The 23557-nt window shown below is 47.1% G+C and overlaps 1 protein-coding gene across 2 annotated transcripts in view; it reads left to right on the forward strand.

Annotated features, from left to right (window-relative positions):
• Nucleotides 1-17714, forward strand: part of Hrh1 (histamine receptor H1) — a 161689-nt gene extending 143975 nt beyond the window's left edge. For both annotated transcript variants that reach the window (XM_041639055.1, XM_041639045.1), the window contains exon 2: nt 14454-17714. In XM_041639055.1, coding sequence (XP_041494989.1) covers nt 14489-15949 — 1461 coding nt within the window. In that variant the 5' untranslated portion in view covers nt 14454-14488 and the 3' untranslated portion in view covers nt 15950-17714. The remainder of the gene's footprint in view (nt 1-14453) is intronic.
• Nucleotides 17715-23557: the final 5843 nt, after the last annotated feature.

The following is a 23557-nucleotide window of genomic DNA, read 5'->3' on the forward strand; positions in this document are numbered from 1 at the left end:
CTGAATAGTATTCCACAATGAGTATACAGCCTCTTCTCTTTTCATCTCTCCATCCATGATGTTTCCCTGGCGATTCTTATGATCTCAATCTAAACACAAGCATTGTGCAGAAGCCCTGGCTGCAAGGTGAGTCAGCAGCATGGGTGTTAGTGGGGGATCCTGCCACAGATGCAGCACCCCAGATGCTGCCTCAGATGTAAGGAGACATTTAAAGTTGAGCCTCAGAAAAATGTTTGCGTGAAGACACAAAGCACTAGCTTAAGCCAGGCTGTTGGGGCACACCTGTCATTGCAGCACTTAGGAGGCAGAGACAGAGGCTCAAAACTTCAGAAGTCATCCTCAACTACAGGAAGAATTTGAGGCTAGGCTGGGCCACCTGAGACCCAGGACCCATTAAATAAGTTAATTCATGCATACAGAGCAAAGAGAACATGCAGAATGATCTCACGTCTCTTTCCTCAATTCCTTTCATGGGAACTGCCTGCGAAACTCTTGCCCAGTATCCTAGCCAGCATCCTGATGTCACTGCATCAGACAGCAGTGTACCAGGATCCTGCAGCCGCTCTTCTGCCTCTCGACCCCCTTCACCCATCCCTTGCCTCTGGAGGCCACTCTTCTGTCGTCTGCATCTTTAATACTTCCAAGGGTGCCGTATGAACAGAAGCATGCGATGAGCGCCTTTTGAGACCGGCTGCTCTCCTCAGGATGTGCTGGAGCACCATTCACATGCCTGTGTCTCTTGGCAACCTGTCTTCTCGCGGAGGACTTGCATCCCAGGGCATCTGGGAAGCTAAGCATGCAAACTACCACTGGGCTACACCTGAAGCCCCTGGCTCCTGTTTTATTGCTGAGTGGTATTCTGTGGTGTGCTAAATTTGGAGGCAATTAGCAATACAGCCACTAGGTGACCCATGAGTGGGTCTTTGTGTGAACATCACTTTCTTTTCCCTGGGACAGACACTCAGGGGTGTGTTGCTGAGCTGTAGGGAGCCACATGTTTAGGACCCTTAAGTCACAGCTGTACTCTCTTCTATGTGCCTGCAGTTTCCTGTTCCCACTGGGAGTAGGAGACAAGCATGGTACAGTCTCTCTGCACACTCAGCGTTTGTGCCGCTGTTCTTTATCTCTTCCATTCTATAGGTGTGTAGTGGTGTCTCATTGTGGCTGCCATTTGCATTTCCCTCATGGCCAGGGGTATTGAGTGTGTGTGCGTGTGTGCGTGTGTGCGTGTGTGTGTGTGTGTGTGTGCGTGTGCGTGTGCATGCGTGCGTGCGTGCATGCGTGTGTGTGTGTGTTGAGAAAGAGAGAGATGTCCTCTGTTCATCTCTTGGTTAAATGTCTTTTCATAGCCTTTTCCCTGTCTCCTGATTGGACTATTTGGTCTTTACTGTTGAGTTTTGAGAGTTTGTTTGGTTTGGGGTTTGATTTGGCTTGGTTTGTGAGGCAGGATCTCAAGTAACCTAAATTGATCTCAAGCTCACAGTGACCCTGACCTGATCCTCCAGTCTTTTCTTCCCCAGTGCTGAGCCCACAGGCATAAGCCACCGTGCCTTGCAAGAGCTCGTTATGTATATATACCAAGTGCTAGTCCTTGGCAAGCTATGTGGTTTGCAGAAGTGCTCATTTTGACTTTTCTTCCTTTTAACAGGGTCTCTTCCAAAGTTAAGCATTTTGATGAGATCCACTTTGCCATTTTGTTCTCCTTCAGCGCCCCTGTTTTGGCATTGAATCTGAGATACCCTAGCCTAGAGCCCTGGAGCTTGGAGTGTTGTAAAAAGATTTATAGTTTCATATTTTACAGTTTTGTATGTAAACCAGCGTGAGGCATGGTTTAGGTCAAGGTTTATGCTCTTCTGCCTGAGAGCTCAGGAATGCTTTGGTACCATTAGCTAAAAGCCTCTCTGCTCTTCCTTGAAGTGTCTCAACCCCTCTTTGTGTCTGGGAACTGCTTGCTGGTCTCTGCTCTACTCTGTTGTTCGTGGCTCCCCCACTTGTGCCAGAGTTGTGGGTGTTCTGCCCGTGTGGCATCTCAGAAATGGGTGAGCAAGTTTCTCTTGTTTCATTATTTTCAGAGTGTTTCATTCAAATTAGGTGTGGTAGCACACACTCCTATAATCCCAGGATTTGGCAGGTGGAGGGTGGAGAATTTAAGGTCAGCCTCAGCTACATAGTGAGTTAAAGGCCAGCTTAAGCTCCATGAGTACATGAGACCCTGTCTCGAAATCAAACAGGGCCAGTGAGATAGCTCAGTGAGTAAAGACAACTGATGTGAAAAGTGACCATATGCATCCACACACATGCTGTGACATGCTCATACCCCCCATATACAGTAAATAGTGTAATTTTTAGCTGTTTTCATTATTCTAGTTCTTTTGCATTTTCACATACATGTTAATATAATCTTTTACTTAATTTTTATTTGTAATTATGTGTACTTGTATGTGTGTGCGTGTGCACACATGCACATGCAGTTATATTTGCATGAGTGCAGTGCCTGCTGAAGCCAGAAGAGGGAGGGCATCAGATCCTCTGGAGGTGAAGTCACAGGTGATTGTAAACAGCCTGACCTAGTTGCTGGGGACCAAATTCCCAACCTCTGGAAGAGCAGTGTGCACTCTTAGACACCGAGCCGTTTCTCCAGCCCTACAGCATTCTTATCCATATGTGTAAGGCTTCTTCCTGTGAACTGTAAATCTACACCTCCCTGAGTAACTATTTGCTGTGCTGAGCCTGAGCCTCCTGATCTATGGGCTCTGGGTGTCTGCATCCCTTTACAGCTTGCATATATCTGTTTGTTTTCACCATGATGTGGTTGTTTCCAACATGAAAATCTTACTGAAGTTCTTTATCTGAGGACATGCCGGTTTCCTTCACTCTGTCACTGCTTTCTGTCACCCTCTGAGCTCCACTACCCACCACTCTCTTCCCTGGTGTTTTCTGATGAGATACAGTGTTCTTGCAAAGGACCCAAGTTCAGTTCTCAGCACCTATGTCAGACAACTCACAGCCACATGTAACTCCAGCTTCAGGGAATCTAGTGGCCCCTTCAGGCCTCATCTAGCAGCTACAGTTCAGTGCACATACCCTACATATTCATACATATAATTAAGACTAAAATATAGAGTGGTTTCCGGGGATTGCTCATTTGCTTTTGAAATGGAGTCTCATGATGTTACCAAGCTGGTCTCACATTACTAGACTCAAATGATCCCCCTGTCTCATCCCTCCAGGTAACTGGAACTATAGCTAAAATGTACATTTTAAAATGAACATTGCAAGTGTGTCCAAAGGGTTCCAGTTATGCTTAGTAAAGACTGGGGAAAACCATGTCCACCCATCATCAGAAAGTAGAAGGTTCAGAGCACTGAGATGCAGTCCGGGAAGGCAGGGGTGAGAGCTACTGGTAAGAGCTGCCTCTTGCAGGAGCTGGGTTTGCTTTTTAAATGTTGTTCTACCTACTCATGAGGAAAATTTGCTCCAATAAAGGTTTGTTGACTTTGGTTTCTCTTCTGCCCAGTCCCGCAGCTGTTCAGTCCCAAAGAAATACACAGAAGTCTACATTAATCATAAACTGGATGGCCTATTAGCTCAAGTTCCTTCTTTACTCTTTCTTACATCTTAAGTTAGCCCATAATTCTTGTCTATGTTAGCCACGTGGCTCAGTACCTTTATCAGTGAGGCATTCTCATCTTGCTTCTTCTGTGTCTGGGTGATGACTGCAGACTGAATCTTTCCTCTTCCTGATTCTCCTGTTCTCAATACCCTGCTTCTACTTCCTGCCTGGTCACCCCACCTATACTCCTGCCTGGCTACTGGCCAATCAGCGTTTTATTAAACAAGTACAAGAAACAAATCTTTACAGGGTAGAACCATTGCCCCACAGCTCAGGTTTTGTGAATGAATGAGTGGGTGAAGCAGAATGAATGGACAGATGGAGGAACACAGAACTGTGTGGATGAACATCAGCTTGCATCCACAGCCATGCTGGTTCCCACTTCTGAGCCTGGTGGCTCTGAGGACCCCAAGTATGGGAGCAGGGTGACAGCCCGAGGGCTCGAGGTTACTTGGCTGAGGGAGACAGTCATAAAGGAATGCCTAATTCCAGGCATTTCCATGAGCATCAACCCCTCACACCTTTTTTTCTCTTTTGCTTACTGCAGCTTGTAAGTCTGGTTTTTGTTTGTTTTTTGGTTTGTTTTATTTTTCCTTTTGAAGCAGAGAACATCCTGTGTGGACTTTAGTTTTTGGAAGTGTCTTTCTCAAAGCGGAATCTTTAGGGATTTGAGAAAAAAAAAAAACTCATTCCTTGCTTTCTGAAATGATAGTCACATGCTGGGTCGGGTGTAGCATTCACTGGTCCTGTCTAACCTTAGCAATAGATGCTCATATTGTCCGTTCCCTGATGTTTTTATTTAAAGCACGTATTTCCTTCTCTCTCTCTCTTCCTATGAAAAGGAAGTCTGGGAGTGAGGGGAGCAGAGGTGGCCAGAGGTCTGAGACAATGGATGTGCTATGGTGTGGCCCTTCAAGTGACACTTACTCTCATGGCTGCTGGACTTTCGGGTTGATGAAGCCTAAGGCTGGAACCCAGGGCCCCCGATACTTGGCAAGCACTGAGTTACACCCAAGTTCAGTGTCGCCCCACCTTGGGTCTCTTCATGTTGGTGTCAAGCTCTATCAGCCTCAGTTTCTACATCTTTGACTTAGGAGAGAACCGTTAGCAGAATGAGGGTGAGAGAATGGGCCCTTTCCCAGCATATGGTGGATCCATATGCCTTTCCATTACTGATGCCCAAAACCGGGGGGAAGAAATAGCTGAATCAAGCTTTCCATGTATTCCTTTTGGGGGCCGTCTATCCCTCAGCTCCCTTCCCTGCCTTCAGCTGTCACTGTGGGGGTGGGCCAGACAGTCAAACAATTGCCATCTCCTAAACCCGGGTACCACTGTGACATGGGAAGATGGGGGAAGTTCTGATGAGTAACTCAGAGGTTAGCTGTGACATCTCCTTGTGTCCCCTCACCAGGAAGCTGAGATTAATGAGGGGTTGTGCATGCACATGTGTGTGTATATACAGGGGCTTAATTTGTTTGAGAGCCAGGCATGTGCTCATGTGAGCTAACCATTACCTGTGAAAAAGGCTCGGTCCTGGCTGAAGCTGCCATTCTGTTAATGAACGAGCTTGCCATTGTTTAAAATGACACCGAGAGGCTGGGGAGATGGTGCAGCAGTTAAGAGCACTGTCTTGCTCTTTCAGAGGATCCAGGTCCTCATTCCTCCATGTCTGTCTCCCTTAGTCAAATGACATGGGCCCAACAGGTTGTCACCCTGCTCCCACACTTGGGGTCCTCAGCGCCACCAGGTTTGGCTCAGAACCAAGAGCATGCAGAAGTGGGAGCCAGCATGGCTGTGGATGCCAGCTGACGTTCATTCTCCCAGTTTTGGGTTCATCCTTTTACCCAGAGGATCCAGCCACCCATATGGTGGCTCATAGCCATCTATAGCTCCGGGGATCTGATAGCCCCTTCTGACCTTTCCAGGCCAGGCACACACACACGGTACATATACTTATAGGCACTCACACACATGAGATGCAAATTTAAAATTTTTTGAGTCGATAAATAAATTTATGGCCCTAAGAATCTTGGAATCCATCCTGTTTCCCACACTGATAGAAGATGATTTTAACAGATGCACAGATCCAGAGGCCCAGGCAGCCTGTGCCTCCTGAGGACTGTGGTTGCAGGTGCATGCCCCTGCACCTAGCCCTGCACCCTTTTTCTTAAGCACTGACATGTTAATATATTTCTCTGGGTTTGGTTTTAATTTTTGAGGTAGGGTATTATTATTTAGCCCAAGCTGTCCTTGAACTTGTAATCCTCCTACTTCAGAGGAATTTAAATTTTTTTTCAACTTTATTGTTTTATAGTGTATTGAATATACTATAAAATTCACTTATTCACAAAGTGAGGTGTACAATTTTTTTTTTTTTTTTTTTTTTTTGGTTTTTCGAGACAGGGTTTCTCTGTAGCTTTGATGCCTGTTCTGGAACTAGCTCTTGTAGACCAGGCTGGCCTCGAACTCCCAGAGATCCTTCTGCCTCTGCCTCTGCCTCCCGAGTGCTGGGATTAAAGGCGTGCGCCACCACCGCCTGGCTGGTGTACAATTTAAATACAAGGATAGATGACTCAGTGGTTAAGAGTGAGTGCTGGCTGCTCTTGCAGAAGACCCAGCCCCCACATGGCATCCTTAAATCCACTTCTGTGGGATCTGATGTGCTCTTCTGACCTTTCCAGGCACCAGGCATATACACACTGCACATATATACATGCAGGCAAAGCAGTTGTGCACATAAAATTAAAATTAATCTAAAAATAAAATGTAATTACTAAATGTACAGTTCCTCATTAACAGTCGGTTGCAGCACATCCCGTCATTCCCCAAAGATCCTGCCTGTTCCTAAACTACTTGGAGCAGTCATGATCTTTCTCTTTCTCTCTTTCTATCCTCTGTTGCCTCTTTGTCTGTTTCTCTCTCTCTGTTTTACTGGTTCTGGATAATCACCGCCTTTGGGTTTCACTGTGTCTTGTTGTTGTTGTTGTTGTTGTTCATTTGCTTTATTTTGATTTTTCAAGACAGAGTTTCTCTGTAGCTCTGGAGCCTGTCTTAGAACTAGTTCTTGTAGACCAGGCTGGCCTTGAACTCACAGAGATCTGCCTGCTTCTGCCTCCCTAGTGCTGGAATTAAAGATGTGCGCCACCACCTCCCAGTTGGGATTTTTGTTGTTGTTGTTGTGCTTTTTTGTTTCTATTTTTGAGACAAGGTCTCTTGAACTCTGTGTAGATCAGACTGTCTTTAAACTCACAAACAGATCTATCTGCATTTGCCATCCAAGTGTTGGAATTAAAGGCACGCACCACTATGCTCAGCCTATCTGCTTTGTTCCCTCTCACTGATGGACATTCAGTGACCTTTTTAACGATAGACTGTGTCGTTAAGATGCAGTCACAAACTGATGGGCTTGGATTTCTCTGGACCCTTGTGGGGTAACATGGTGAACACTCGCCTGCTTGTTTCCTGTGCACATGGTCTTGGTTCTGGGGTGGGAATAATGTCTAGGCATGTGACTTCAGCTCTGAAGGCCACCATATTTAGCCAGCTCAGGAACCTGAGCTGCCTCTTCCTATTTTCCCGGCAGCCCTCGCGGTTAGCGTGTCTCTAAGCAGCCCTCGCATCATGGCTAGCGTGTCTCCGTTGCAGCCCTCGCATCGCGGCTAGCGTGTCTCCGTTGCAGCCCTCGCATCGCAGCTAGCGTGTCTACGTGCGGCCCTCATGGCCAGCGTGTCTATGTGCAGCCCTCACATCGCGGCTAGCGTGTCTACGTGCAGCCCTCGCATCTTGGCTAGCGTGTCTACGTGCGGCCCTCGTGGCCAGCGTGTCTATGTGCAGCCCTCGCATCGCGGCTAGTGTGTCTACGTGCAGCCCTCGCATCTTGGCTAGCGTGTCTACGTGCGGCCCTCGTGGCCAGCGTGTCTATGTGCAGCCCTCGCATCGCGGCTAGCGTGTCTATGTGCAGCCCTCGCATCGCGGCTAGCGTGTCTACGTGCAGCGCTTGCCTTGTTCCTAATTACTAATCAGCGCTGTAGACATGAAGTAGTGTGTCACCGTGGTTTCGCTTTGCATTTCCCCGGCAACTCACAATATTGCAAACATTTTTGTGTGATTGTAAAGGCACTTCTTATCTTTAAGGTCTTTTTGGTGAAATGTCTGTTCAGATCCTTTTCTGGTTTTGAAATGAGGTCATTTCTCGCCTTCTCACGGTTGTGCAGAAAGAGTTCCCTTCGTGATCACGTATTCCTTCCTGATGCTGTTGTGTCTGAGAAAGGCTTGGTTTGTCAGGCTGTTTCATTCATGGAAGTGTGGTAGGGGATGTTTTCCCAAAGTGGTCAGATCCACCACTTGCTCGTTTATACATTTCTACATGACCACAGGCACAGTGCATTGTGGGCTTTTCCAGATACATCACATACAGAGCAAATACAGACTAAAATATCCTCTCCCATTCTGTAGCCTTACACTTTCTTTTGGAACACAAAGTTTTCCATGACTGTTTGAGACAGGATCTCCTTCTGTTTCCAGGGATCGCCTGGCTCTCACTATGTAGCTTGAACTAACCTCGAACTCATGGTGCCTTATGGGTGTTGGATTACATTCCACACTGTGCTGGGCTCTCTGCTGGACTCTTAAGTCCGCTGAACCAATTTCTCCTTTCAGGCTTGAGCCTTTAGTGCCGTATCTAAGAATTGCTATGCTTCCTTTTAAGATTTATTTATTTGGTATGCATACAGCATTCTGCCGGCATGTGTGCCTGCAGGCCAGAAGAGGGCACCAGGCCTCATTACAGATGGTTGTGAGCCACCATGTGGTTGCTGGGATTTGAACTCAGGACCTCTGGAAGAGCAGCCAGTGCTCTTAACCCTTGAGCCGTCTCTCCAGCCCCACTTACTTTAATTTTATGTGTATAACTGTTTAGCTTTCATGTGCACCATTTGTGTGCCTAGTGCTCTCAGAGGCAGAAGAGGGTGTTGGATCCTCTGGAACTGGAGTTATAGATGGTTTGTGCTGCCTTGTGGGTGCTGGAAACTGAACCAAGGTCTTTGGGAGCTGTAAACACTGTTAGCCACTGAGCCATTTCTGTAAGTCCAGACACCAGCATGTAGACCTGCACCCTCAGGATATCTGTGAGGGTCTCTGTCCAAACTCAAGGTCACTAGCCAACTCCTTCTTCCCCCAAGGCTAAGTCCTGCAGCAGAGCCCAAGTGGTATTCTGCTGCTGGTATCTGCTCTGTGTGCTCAGAAAGTGGCACCGTCAAGCTTGGGGCTTCGTGGAAATGAAGCCCTCCCAGACTTGACAACGCTCTGCTGTCTGGCTCACCCTTGCTCGCAGTGCTTTTCACTTGGGATGGGAGCCGAGAAATTAATGCTTTGACTTACTCAACTAGAAGTGTCACCCATGCAGATGAAGGGGGCAGGCTGGGATGGGGAGCTGTTCAGAGTGTGCCAAAATGGAATCCTGAATTCTCATTTCTGGTAGAGAAAACATGTAAAAACATTGCTTTATTATTTTTTTAATGAAATTTATTTTATTGTGTTTTTTAACAACAGATGTGGTTACTGAGTTTTTATTTTTCCCATTATTAAGACAAATCTCATCCTTGACACCTTGGGAACTGTTAAAGGTAACGTTTTCCACAGCCCAGAGAAAGCTGTGCATGCACAGAGGTCCTCCCTCTCCCCAGCCTTTCCGTGGGTAGAATTGGCACTAGCCTATGCAGACAACATCGTGAAGATTTCATTTTGTCATAAGAGTTTCCTGTATTGTCATGAACGCTCTTAGAATGGGTGTCCTCTAGTTTCTGAGAGTATCTGTGCGCACACATGCACGTGAGCACACACACACACAAACACACACATACTTTTTAAACCCACAAGTAAGTCTCACTTACTGCGAGATGCATGTTGTGTCCTAGGCTAGACAAACGTGCCATTGCTCTGGTCACATTTTATTTGTCCCCCATGGAACATCTGACATGTCATTGTCACATCGGGAGGTATCTGCTACTGGTGTGCCTTGCACGGAAGCTGGGGTTGTTTGCACAGAGCAGACACAGAGAAGCTCCCACCATAGAGTGACCCCTCCCCCTAGTGCCAGTGGTACTCAGGTGAGAGACCCAAAGGGAGCAGACTTAGACTTGGCAATCTCAGCAAACACCCTAGCTGTGTGACTTTAAATGAGTTGCTTGGCCTCTTTGAGCTGGGGCCGCTCGGGTCAATATAATTGATGTGTGGTCCAGCATGTGGAAGGAACATTGACCCTGGCCTTGCTTCCTGGTACTTAATTATATTGTAGTGTTTGCAATCACTACAGAGGCTGCACCTGCTGATGGCTTTGGTCTGTATCCACCACTGTCACCCAGAAGAATGTCACCCTCTCCCTGAGCCCATTGGGGAAGAAGGACCCACTGCTGCCTTTTACTGGACCCTCCGTGCCTCATCCTGCGCAGCCCATGACAAACTCACTGGCTCTGTGCTTCCCCCACCTCCTAGCAGTAGAGGAAGGTGGGGAGGAGGGTCGCCATTTTTCTGCTTTTGATATAAGGATGCCTTGCCAGAGCTCTAGGCTGCTCAGTCTGGGAACTGGGGAAGGGCGGTGTATAAGGCTGAAGGTCTCCATGTCCCCTCCTCATCTTCTCTGCAGTCCCCTGTAAGCCCTGAGCCCTGGGCCCCTGTCTCTGTGTGTCCCACTTTCTCTTTAGTTCCCTGTGGTCCATGACGTCAGATGGAAGCCCATGTCCCCTACACATTGGCAGTCCCCTGTGGATATGATGGGGGTCTCTGCTCTGTGTGTCCTCCACCCTCTTGGCAGTCCCTTGTGAGATGGAAGCCTGGATAGGGTCATGCCCTCCACCTTCTCTGTTGTCTTTGTGGGCTGGAAGGCTGGGTGGGATCTGTCTGTTGTTGGCATGTTTCCCCCTCTTGCCACAAGCATCTGGCCCTCTCTTAGAAGCTACTTATGAATCTGCTGTTCAAACTGCAGATCCATAAGAAGGGAGAACACTGATGTGCTATTTCCAGGCTAGTAAGGGCTGGATAAAGCACACATACTTCCCAGCCATGGTAACCCTGTGACCCTGCAGCTGCCCGGAAGCCTGTGCTCAGAATGGTTCCCAGATGTCAGGATGTTCTGCATCCCTTGTCATCAGACTCCTGGTCATTTGGACATTTTTTTTTTTTTTTTTGGTTTTTCGAGACAGGGTTTCTCTGTGGTTTTGGAGCCTGTCCTGGCACTAGCTCTTGTATACCAGGCTGGTCTCGAACTCACAGAGATCCGCCTGCCTCTGCCTCCCGAGTGCTGGGATTAAAGGCGTGCGCCACCACCGCCCGGCTCATTTGGACATTTTTATTTAGGGCTGTGAGCCTTGGTGCTAGGGCACTTGCCTGGGGAGAAGCTTTATGTTTGATCCCTGGCATTGAAAAACATTTTATCTTTTGTTTTCTTTCATTTTATTAGGACTATCAATAAAGTAGGTGGTCCTGAGCAGGACTTGGAGTGGAGAAAATTTCTCTTGTGGGCCCTCTGCAGCCCTCTCTGTGTGACCATAGGCCCCAGGCCCAGAACCCGTGGATCCCTGAGGCATCTTTTTCCTGAGAAGCCTCCAGCATCCATCAAGCCTGTCCCTGAGGCTCCCCATCCCTTTTTGGAATTGCCTTTTGCAGACCGGTGCTGTTTGCTGTGTTCCCTGTGTGGCCAGTTTTTTCTGGGCTTCCAGCCTGCTCTCAGAGTTCCCCAAGGCTTTTCTACTTCCAGGGAACTGCAGGCATTCCTCAGACCTCCCTGTGTGAGCTGAGCACTGGGGTTTCTGTGCAAATTCAGATACAAAAGCAACTGTGTCCCCACAGCTCCACCCCGCAGGCCTTCCCCAGCAGCTCTCCCCCAGCAGCCCCACCAAGAGCCCTCCTCCAACAGCCCTCCTCCAACAGCTCCCTCCTTCCAATAGCTTCCCCACCAAAATCGCAGCTCTCGAGTGCTTCTATTCACAGGCCTGCACCTTTGCAGGGCAAAGCAGCCTTCCTCCTCTTGGGTTGGATCAGCAGGAGGGTATAAAGGATGGGCGGCAGCAGCAAGTACTGGCTGAATGAAGAAGCTCTCCGAGCTAAAATGCTTCACAGCATGCTGTCTCCTGCACATTCGTTTTGTTTATTAACTTTTAAGGATTTTACTCTTAAAATTATATATGAAGGGTGGTATGTGCACATGAGCGCGGTGTCCTCTGAGGCCGGGAGGTGTGAGTAGATCCCTTTGAGCTAGAGTTCCAGGTGGTTGTGACCCAATGTACTTGTTGGGAACAGAACTCAGGTCCTCTGGAAGAGCAGCAGACACACATAACCACTGAGCTACCTCCCTAGTCCTACTTACTTAGCTTCAATGGTGTGGGGAATAGAACTCAGGGCCTTGTGCCTGCCAGGTGGGTGTACTGCCACTGAGTCAGACCCTTCTGCCACTCATTCATTCATTCATTCATTCATTCATTTAACATACAGTTATTTGTCTTTTTAGTTTCTGTTTCTGTGATGTAAATACCCCAACAAGAGCAATTTAAGACAGAGTTATTTTGGCTCACAGTTCTTGCTTTCAGCTCATGCCCCCCCCCCCCCCATGGATCACAGCAGGAGGAAGCTTGAAGCAGCTGAACCCATTGTAGCTGCAGCCAAGAAGTCAAGAACAATGAATGAATCTGTGTTCAGATGGCTTTCTCCATTTTATACAGCCCAGGGTCCCCTAGGTGCCACCCCCTGCTGAGCTAGGCTTTCTTACATCCATTAATCTAATGAAGATAGTCTTTCTCAGGCATGCTCAGAGGCCCATCTCTCAGGTATTTCTAGAGCAGTGGTTCTCAACCTTCCTAATGCTGCAACCCCTTTCATAAAGTTCCTCATGTTGTCATGACCCCAACCATAAAGTTATTTTCATTGCTATTTTATAACTGTAATTTTGTTACTGTTATGAATCATAATGTAAATATCTGATATGCAGGCCATCTGATACTCCATCCCAAAGGGGTCGTGACCCACAGTGTGAGAACCACTGGTCTAGAGTCTGTCAAGTTGACAGCTGATACTACCATATTCATTTACTGGTTTGTGGGGTTCGTTTTTACTTGGTTTTGATGCTAAGGATGAAAGCGAGGCTTCCCTGCACGTTAAGCAGCTTTTGTTCTTTGCACAAAAGACATTCCACACATATGAAGGAGAAAGGGAGATGGGGAATAGAGCATGCATCAGCCAGACATGGTACACATGTGTAATCTCAGCACTCAAGGGATGGAGGCAAAGGGTCAGGAGTTCAATGTCATCTTCAGCTACCTAATGGCTTGAGGCCAGCCTAGGCTACATAAGACCATTTTTTTTAATTTCATTGAACTGTATGTAGTAAGCAAATGAAAATTTATATTAATTTGCTTATTGTAATTTATAAAGTAATAAGCAAATTAATATTTTGAAGCCAGATATGGTGGCTCATACCTGCAATTCAGCTCTGGGGAGGCAGAAGCAGGGGGATTACTGCAAGTTCAAGGCCAGCTTGGTCTACACTGTAAGTTCCATGTCATTCATGCTGTACCAAGAGCTGGCTTCCAAAACACAAACAGACATCAATAAATAAATAAATAATAAGGGGCTGGAGAGATGGCTCAGAGGTTAAGAGCATTGTGTGCACTTCCAAAGGTCCTGAGTTCAATTCCCAGCAACCACATGGTGGCTCACAACCATCTGTAATGGGGTCTGGTGCCCTCTTCTGGCCTGCAAGCATACACACAGAAAGAATATCGTATACATAATAAATAAATATTTTAAAATAAATAATAGATAAATAAATAAATAACATCTTGTTCATGGTGCTGAACTGGAAACCAGAGCCTTGATGTCGCTAATGACCCGTCTGTCCCTGAGCTATCTCCACAGTGCAAGGACCTTCCTTCTTGGGGCTATGCTACATTCAGTCCATGTCTCTGTACCTCCTTTATCCCAGTCAGGGATGCTCATAGCTCCAGGTCAGTTCTCCCTGGTCAGTGACCTAAGAAAAGAAAGAATTGAGTGACTAGGACTTAGTGTTCACCAAGACTCCAGGGTCCCTTCAGCAGCTGAATAACAACTGAACCCTAAAGCCTCGAGCCTCTGAGGTTTTCTTAACACTTTCCTGGCCACCTCTGAACTGCTCCAAACACCCCGTCTTCACTTCCTTCTGGAAAGAGGGTAGAGGAAAAGGGTGGTTTTCATAGTTTATCATCTGTCACAGAGAGAGAATTCTTTGTGAGCCCCACTGCCTCTTTCTAGCCACAGGGCTTTGTTGTTGTTTTGTTTTGTATTGTTTTTGTTTTTCTGAGACAGGGTTTCTCTCTGTAACAGCCCTAGCTATGCTGGAACTAGCTCTGTAGACCAGGCTGGCCTTGAACTCACAGAGGTCCACCTGCCTCTGCCTCCCAAGTGCTGACATTAAAGGTGTGTACTAACACTGCCCAGCTCTAGCCACAGTTTTGTCTCAGGGCCAGCAGCCAGCAAAGAGGACATAGGTGAACAAGACAAAGCTCAGGTCAATCAGGATATGTTCGAAATAAGACTTGCACAAGGTACTGATTACCCTGTCCTGGTTAAACTCTGGCGTGCATGATCCACGAGATCAGAGGGTCTTGTCCAGTTTATGCACTGATATTCAGAATAATGCCAGGAATCCAACAACTACCCACTGATGGAATGAGGTCAGAAAGAATGTATGAGTGACCACATGGGTCCTGATGGTGGGATGGATGCCCACTACCCCCAGCAGCTCTCAGTCTGACCAGCATGATGCTCTTGGGTGACCGCTGACCTTGATCTCGTGTCGTGTCTTTTCTCCTAGGGTGGACGCCATCGTTGAAGGCTGCCCTTGTGCCAATGAGCCTTCTCAACACCTCAACCTTCGAAGACAAGATGTGTGAGGGGAACAGGACCGCCATGGCCAGCCCTCAGTTGCTGCCCCTGGTGGTGGTTCTAAGTAGCATCTCCCTGGTCACAGTGGGTCTCAACCTGCTGGTGCTCTATGCTGTGCACAGTGAGCGTAAGCTGCACACCGTGGGCAACCTGTACATTGTCAGCCTGTCGGTAGCAGACCTGATCGTAGGTGCAGTCGTCATGCCCATGAACATCCTTTATCTCATCATGGCCAGGTGGTCCCTGGGCCGCCCCCTTTGCCTCTTTTGGCTCTCCATGGATTATGTGGCCAGCACAGCATCCATCTTCAGTGTCTTCATCCTTTGTATTGATCGATACCGCTCCGTCCAGCAACCCCTCCGGTACCTGAGGTATCGCACCAAGACCCGCGCATCAGCCACCATCCTGGGGGCCTGGTTTCTCTCCTTCCTGTGGATTATACCCATTCTTGGCTGGCATCACTTCACACCCTCACCCCCAGTGCTTCGGGAAGACAAGTGTGAGACAGACTTCTACAATGTCACTTGGTTCAAGGTCATGACCGCCATCATCAACTTCTACCTCCCCACTTTGCTCATGCTGTGGTTCTATGTAAGGATCTACAAGGCCGTGCGGCAACACTGCCAGCACCGCCAGCTCACCAATGGCTCCCTCCCTTCCTTCTTAAAGATCAAGTCGATGTCAGAGGATATCAAGGAGGATACCAAGAAACCTGGGAAAGAGTCTCCCTGGGGGGTCCTGAAAAGGCCATCAAGAGACCCTAGTGGAGGCCTGGATCAGACATCGACATCCGAAGACCCCAAGAAGATGAACTCTCCGACTGTCTTCAGTCAAGAGGAGGATAGAGAAGCAGTCACACGCCACTGTTTTCATCTTGACATCACACAGGCTATGGCTGAAGCGGGTGGCAGGGACTCAGAGACCAATGACCAGGCCCTGAGCCAGCTCAAAATGAATGAGCAGAACCTGAATGCTTGCCGGCGGATCAGTGAGACATCAGAGGACCAGACCTTGGTGGATCGACAGTCCTTCTCACGGACCACGGACTCTGACCCCAGCACAGAGCCAGGGCCGGGCAGAGACAAACTGAGAAGTGGATCTAACAGCGGCCTAGATTACATCAAGATCACCTGGAAGAGACTCCGCTCACATTCCAGACAGTATGTGTCTGGGCTGCACTTGAACCGAGAACGGAAGGCAGCCAAGCAGTTGGGTTTTATCATGGCGGCCTTCATCCTTTGCTGGATTCCCTACTTCATCTTCTTCATGGTCATTGCCTTTTGCACGAGCTGCTGCAGTGAACCCGTGCACATGTTCACCATCTGGCTGGGCTACATCAACTCCACGCTGAACCCCCTCATCTACCCCCTGTGCAACGAGAACTTCAAGAAGACATTCAAGAAAATTCTGCACATTCGCCCCTAAGGGCTCAGCAAGAGGATGCCACGCAGTGGATGGACAGCGTCTGATGTCCAAGAAGGAACCAGAGGAAGAAAGCATGGGCGTCACTAGGCCCCTGGGCGTTGGGGAATAGAATCTGAGATCCTGGGCTGAGCAGTACGGAGGTGTTCCCAGGGACCGTCAGAAGAAGAGCAGATGGCGGTGGTGGTTGGCAGAAAGATTGTACTTTGGGTAGAAAGCGGAGTATTTGAAAGAAGAAACCTGGCAGAGTATGCCTGATCCTCAGGAACTGTGGAAGTCTCAGGTGCTCATGGGAAGTCTGGGTCTCTGACCTTGAGTTCCTTAGTAACCAAAGCGGGAATGTGTGGCTAGAGTTCTTCTGGAAGGTTAGCCTGGACTCTGAGACTTCCCACGCAAGAGCTATGTGACTGCAGAGACGTACACACAGATGCTGTCCCCTCCCAGGAGTCACCTGGAGAGGCATGGCAGCTATTCCATGGCAACACCACTTCTCAGAACACAGTCCTTCTGAGCCTCTCCTGTAGCTTTCTCCAGAGCTGTCTGCCCCACCCTGGAACCTGCCTTACCTGTGTCTCAGAGTTGCTAGGAAATTAGACAGCTTGCAAGTCTGTCATTCTCAACTCCTGATTCCTTTTGGCTCTTAAAACAGTAGCAAAACCAGCAACAACAACACACAGTGTCAAAAACTGCCCTCGAAAGTCAGGAGGAGAGAGAAGTGGTTTTTCAGTGATTGCATCTTAAAAGCAAAGCAAAAGAAAGGCAGGAGAGCCTTGTTTCCTGGGAGCTCCACCAGGGGGCTCTCGCTCAAAGCCTGTGGAGTGACAAACTGAGAAACAGGCATGGGAGATGAGGTTCCTGAAATGGGTTGACACTGTGAGAACCTTAGGATGAGAACGCTTTGTGGTCCCAGCTCCTTGTCACCAGTTTTCTCCGAAAGGAAAAAAAAAAAAAAAAACGCATCCTGTCAAGTACTCGTGGTGTTCCCCCAAAGAGGTGACAGTTTCCCACGCAGCTGACATGGGGCACATCTGTGTCCACAGAGGGTGACCCTCAGAAGGGACAGTGTGGTTTCTATCTGAGACCGTATGATTTCTAGTTGCACATACTAAGTGAATCTTTTGAAGGCATGGGAGCATCCAGTTTTATTTATGCCCCAGTCTGGCTGTGATTTATATTGTAAAATGTAATGTTAAACCTCAGTGTGTGTTGTAAGTAGGAACCCCTGTAAAAGCTGGTCTTTTGTGTCCCCGTTTGCATGATCTGTCCAAGTGAGACACTTTTGCTTCCCTTAAACAGGACAGTTGGAAGAATAGTGTGACATGACCGCTTTGTGCCTACTTTTCTGAGTCCCACAGGCTGAGGGAACAGTGGAAATGAAAGCCTGATAGGACTTCTGTCTGGTTTCTGCTCGTTTTGCAAATGTCCTGTCAAATGACTTCTATTTTCAAGACTGTTCCCCTCTCACCTTGCCTTGCATCCTGGGATTCTCTTCATGCTCAGGCTTCGGGAATCTTGGGGAATTTACTGCTGGGTTTAGAGGGGCTGCTGCTGCTGCTCCATTTCCAGAAGCTCAGAGAAGCCTGCGAGCGAGTGCCTCCCCAAGGTGCCTTGGGATGGAAGGGCACTTAGAAGGATCGCTCTGGAGTGGCTGAGTGTCATCATGCATGGGGTGAACAGCACAGACAGCAGGCGCAGAGAAATGGCTATGCAGAGAAAAGAGCTTTAACTTGGAGTCTTGCAAGGACAAGAAGGGATCAATAAATGCAAGTTGTCACCTAAAAAACAAGGTGCCTGTGATATGGGGCTCAGGGTTTCCAATACTTATGTGATGACTTCTATGCAGGCTTTCACATGAACCTTAAAAACATAAAACAGAGCCGGGCGGTGGCGGCACACGCCTTTAATCCCAGCACTTGGGAGGCAGAGGCAGGCAGATCTCTATGAGTTCGAGGCCAATCTGGTCTACAAGAGCTAGTTCCAGGACAGACACCAAAGCTATAAAAAAGCCCTGTCTCAAACAACAACAACAACAAAAAAAAAACAAACAAACAAAAACCATAAAACATTGGGGCTGGGGGGCTGGAGAGATGGCTCAGTGGTTAAGAGCATTGCCTGCTCTTCCAAAGGTCCTGAGTTCAATTCCCAGCAACCACATGGTGGCTCACAACCATCTGTAATGACGTCTGGTGCCCTCTTCTGTCCTGTAGACATACACACAGACAGAATATTGTATACATAATAAATAAAAAAATATTAAAAAAAAACATTGGGGCTGGAATAATAGCTCAGTGGTTAAGAGCACTAACTAATCATACAGAGGACCCAGGTTCAATTCCTACCTCCTACATAGTGATTTATAGGCATCTCTAACTCAAAGCACACATGTTGTACACATATCTACATGAAGGCAAATACACACACACACACACTATAAATCTAAAATGTAAAGTTGGGACTGGAGAGATAGCTCAGTAGTTAAGAACCTGGCTGCTCTTGAAGAGGATCCAGGTTTGGCTTCTAGCACCCACATGATAGCTCACAGCAGTTCCTGGGTATCAAGTACCCTCTTCTGGTATCTGTGGGCACCAGATGCACACAAAGTGCAAATATAAATACGCAGACAAAACACTCATACACCTGTAAAAAGAAAACCAATCTTTTTTTTTAAAAAAAAAAAAAAAGACCAGATGTGGCAGCATGCATCTTCAATCCTAGTGCTAGGGATACAGACTGGGGGTCCTTGACATTCAGTGGCCAGCTCATTTAGCTGAATTAGCAAGGGTTAAGTCCAGCAAGTGACCATCTCAACCAAGATAAAGACAGATAAAAGAAGACACCAACATTTTTGACTTCTGGGCAACCCCCCCCCCCCACGGCCACCACCACTGCCAAGCATATGCCAGCAGCCAGGCTTTGTGCCTCACCTCCACTGTCTCAGAGCATACTGGATTCTCTCTGTGCTCATGGCCCGGCAAGCAGAAGCGCAGAGATGTTGAGAAGCGTGGGGTCCACTGTGCGACTCTGGCTGCACTTGCCCTCTGCTCTCTCAGTGCTGCTCCTGTCTTGGAATTACAGAAGCCCTGGGCTGTGGTGCAGAGATGACTCAGCCCCAGCCCATTTGGGAAGAACCGGGGGTGGGTGACTTGCACAGAGTCCAGGGGAGACCAGGCTTTTGCCCTAAGTAAAAACTGGATAGAAATAAATATTAAAACCTTCCATGCAGAGGAGTAAGTTATAGCTAAGAGCCTGCATACCCTCCAGTTTTTTCAGTGTTCTCCCCATGGGCTGATTAACTTCAGGCAAATTCTTTGGATGGCCAGCTTGTTAAAGTTACCAGTTTCCCAAACACCGGCTCCTGCATAACTATGTGCAGGGTTATGAGTTAGTTTGGGGTTGCTACTATGACAAAATACATGAGGTAGGATCCATTTTAAGGAACAGAGGTTTATACTGGCTTAGAGTTCTAGAAGTTCGGTATGAAACAACATGGCACAGGCTCTGTTGAGGACCATCTAGGCTCCATCACATTGTAATGCATGTCTGTCTGAATGCTCTTTCCTTAGTCTTGGATAAGCCTTCAGGATTTGGTCATTAAGCCCCATCAATGACCTTAACCACTTCCCAAAGGCCTGCATTTCCATCCACAGTGCGATTCCTTTTTTTAATCTTCTTAATTCCTTTTACATAAAACTTTTTGAGTGTTAAACTCCTGCATATGCTCATGGAAAGACCATATTTGAACCACAGCAATTTATAATAATTCATATGAGGTAAAGAGTTCCTTTCTGTGAGACTTTACGTAGCCCTGGCTGGCCCAAAACACACAGTGTAGTCCAGGTTGGCCTCAAACACAGAGATCCACCAGGGCTAGTATTAAAGTATGCATCACCATGCCCAGACACAATTTACTTAATAATGACTTTCTAGAATTGTGATGTTATCATAACTGATGTTTTCAAAAATATGTGACGGGTGTTTGCCTGCGTGTATTTCTGTGCACCTCATTTGAGCAGTGCCCATGGAGGCCAGAAAAGGGCATTAGATCCCACAGAGCTGGAGTTACAGAAGTTTTAAGTTGCCTGACGTGAGTGCTGAGAAGGGAACTCAGACCTCTGGAAGAACCGCTGGTGTTCTTAACCCACTGAGCCATCTCCCCAGGCCCGGAACTGATTGAGAAACAAGCTGCTGCTCACTGCAGGAGGGAAAAGCTGACAGGGCTGAGGGAAAAAAAAGGGGTGGAGGTGAGGAGACTGAGGTTCCGTGGGCGGGAAAGGAAACACTAAGAGAAGTCTGAAGCTGTGCCTGTAATCCTAGTTCTCCTGAGGCAGAGGCAAGGAGGATTGTAACTTCAAGTCTGAGCCCCACCTGGGCTGCACAGGAGGACTGCCTGGAGCCACAGGGAAATAGAGGGGGACTAAAGGGGACAGATGGGGACATCATGAAGCAGGAAAGGGAGAGTGGATGACTGTGGTAATAAGGAACGACACTGGGGACCGCAAAGGACACAGCCCAGGATGGGGCAGAAGAGGGGAGGCAGGACAGCTGGGGAGGGGAAGGGAAATAATGTACCTAAGAAAACGCCACTCAAGAAACCCCACACCAAAGCTGGAGAGGGGGCTTTGCAGTTAAGAACTTGCACACACTGCTCAGGCAGAAGGCCTGAGTTGACTTCCTAGCACACGTCAGACTGCTCACAACTGCCTGTAACTCCAGCTCCAGGGGGCTCTGAAGACGGTAGCTTCTGCAGGCACCATCACTCACACACATAAACTCACAAATACCCCAAATTCAGGATAAAAATAAAACCTCAGAAAAAATAAAGCCTCCACCCACAGGAGAGTGGATCTATCCACTAGGGTATATCCAGAAGTCAAACAATACAAGCCATCCTTGACATCTGAGGAACAGAAAGTACCTTAATGCTCCTCTGGAGAGGCCTTAAAAGGAACCTACGTCTGTGTATGTACTGCATGGGTGCAATGCTCGGCTGTGAAAGCTCAGGACATCGCTCTGCCACCTGGCAGCAGTTAGACCTGAGGTTTGAAGGGACGGAAATCAGCTGACACCTGCAGTCTTTAAGGGACGTTGGGAAGGCTTCTGTGACCTTGCGTAAGGACGTGCTGAGCCAAGTTCAGCAGGATTTTGAGGAAATACTCTCTGAAATAGCGTCATTGTGCCCTAACAGCTATTCTCTCACCTTATAGGGACCTCCATTCAAATGGCCAGAGTCAGGCTCAAGAATGCCCTGTGTCTACTGAGCCATTGGGGCTTGGGGGGCTGGAGGCAGAGCTGAAGAGGAATCTACCCTGTGTAGCAGGAATACCTGGAGCCAGCGCTGACCTTTGTGTTTCTTTTTTTTTTATTTTTTATTTTTTTTATTTTCCGAGACAGGGTTTCTCCGTAGCTTTTTGGTTCCTGTCCTGGAACTAGCTCTTGTAGGCCAGGCTGGCCTCGAACTCACAGAGATCCGCCTGCCTCTGCCCCCGCCCCAGTACTGAGATTAAAGGCGTGCGCCACCACTGCCTGGCCTTGACCTTTGTATTTCTTACCCAAGACAAAACAAGCACCATAGTCAAGGCAACTTATAGAAGGAAGGGTTTAGGCTGCCTGCTCGGGAGGGATAGGAGTCTGTCTTGGTGGGGAGCAGGAAGAGCACGCTGGGAGCCCACTTCTAAAACCACAAGCAGAAAAGGAGAAAATGAACTGGAGGGGAGGACTTTATCTCTCAAAGTCCAACCCCAGTGACATACTTCCTCCAGGAAGATCACCTCCTAGACCACCCAGCCAGTGCCACTGAATGGTGATGAACTTTTAAAATACCTAGCTGTTTTAACTGAAACTATTACGAGTCCCAAAACATGTTTGTTGTAACAGCTGATAGCTGTTACAGATGTGAAACATTTTACGTTATTTTGATTAATTTACTGGGACCTTTAAAAAATTCTTTCTCCTCTTGAAATATTTGTCTTGATATGTATGTGTGTGTGACTTGGTGCATGTATGTGTGCCACATGTATACAATACAAGTTGAAACCAGAAGATGGCAGCAGATCTTCTAGACCTGTAGTTACATACATACATATATACATACACACACATACAAATATGCAGACACATAGTGGAACTCAAGAAGACTTGCTAAATGTGAAATTGGGCCAAGGTCTGGGTCAGATACGAAAGAAGTAGTTAGCAGACTGATCAACAGTAGACACACATAATCAGAAAATCCAAAGATTTTATGTAACAACAGTTATGTTTATGTAACAACAGCTACGTCTCAGTCTTGTCAATCAGGAGCATCTTGGAGATCTTATGGCAGGTAGCAGAGAGTATTTGTATTTCAAGGTGCCCTCGAATACATTCACTTCTAGCAACGTGGCTCACCTCCATCAAAATGTCTCATTGGGCTCATACTCCTCCATGGGATATTTGGGAACCATGGTAGGAATAAGGTATAATCTGCTATGTCAAGAACTACCCACTAACTCAGGGTATTTTCCATGCCAGAAAGACCGGATTGAAGTACACAGAATTGATACACACTTGGAGACTGGGGTAATAACAGAAGACACCTACAACAACACACCCCACATCACACACATACATTCATGAGATTGTGGGTGAGCAATAATATCATGATCAAAAACTAGATTCATAAGTAAATGCAAAACATAATTTCAGGACAGGCAGGATGGCAAAGCAGTTAAAATGTTTGACTGGTCCTGAGGAGAATTGTTTTATAATATCCAGAATGCACATGGATGCCCATACTCCACTGTCATTCATTTTCATGGTAGCTAACACCTATTTTGGTTGCCAAGGAGACAAGGCCCAAACAAAATGACATAAATACATTTTTTTAAGACTCAGAGTCTCTCTGGAAGAAATGGCTGTCTTTGAAATACAGTGAGATGAGAATGGCCACAAATTACTCCCAAAACAAAACTAATGACCTCTATGACATTAATCACAAATTTAATAATTAGCAAATTTGATTTGAAAAATATGAAAACTTAATGGAAAAAGGTAATTACTACCATGTGTACTACATGTTGCATAAAGTCTCCTTAGAACAAGGAAGATGAAGATATTTAAGTCCAACGGGGATACAACGAAACTTCTAATTTGAGTAAAGAGAAAGGGTATTAAAATGCATTTTAAATTTAGGATCATGCATATGGAGTATTGGAAAAACATAGATGAAGAGGAAGAAGACATGGGTTCTGAAAAGATTTTTTTGGGATTTTTTTTTTTGAGGGAGTTAGATAGCTTTCAAGGGTAAATGGCTAACATTAAACAAAAAAGAAAATTTGTTGACGTAAGGAAAATATGGCACAGCAAACATATATGATAGTGACTGCAATGTATGTGTTGATGTGAGTATATGGGAGGGGTTCCTTGCTGTGGTACGCTACTGCTCATTTATCTGGGGGGGCAGAAAAAGGTGTTGGGAGTCCCACTATAGGACTTTCTACCTGGACCCTTAGATCTTCATTCTCATTCAGTGCTGTAAGGCAATGCTGGACACTTTCCCCTCTAGCCCTCCATTCTCAGCCTCCGAAACTGCTGGGTTATTTGCAAGCTTGTAATCACACAAAACACGAATGAGGA

Source organism: Microtus oregoni, unplaced genomic scaffold, assembly GCF_018167655.1.
Source record: "Microtus oregoni isolate MIOR12 unplaced genomic scaffold, Mior012 000002F_ref0000024, whole genome shotgun sequence".
NCBI lineage: Eukaryota > Metazoa > Chordata > Mammalia > Rodentia > Cricetidae > Microtus > Microtus oregoni.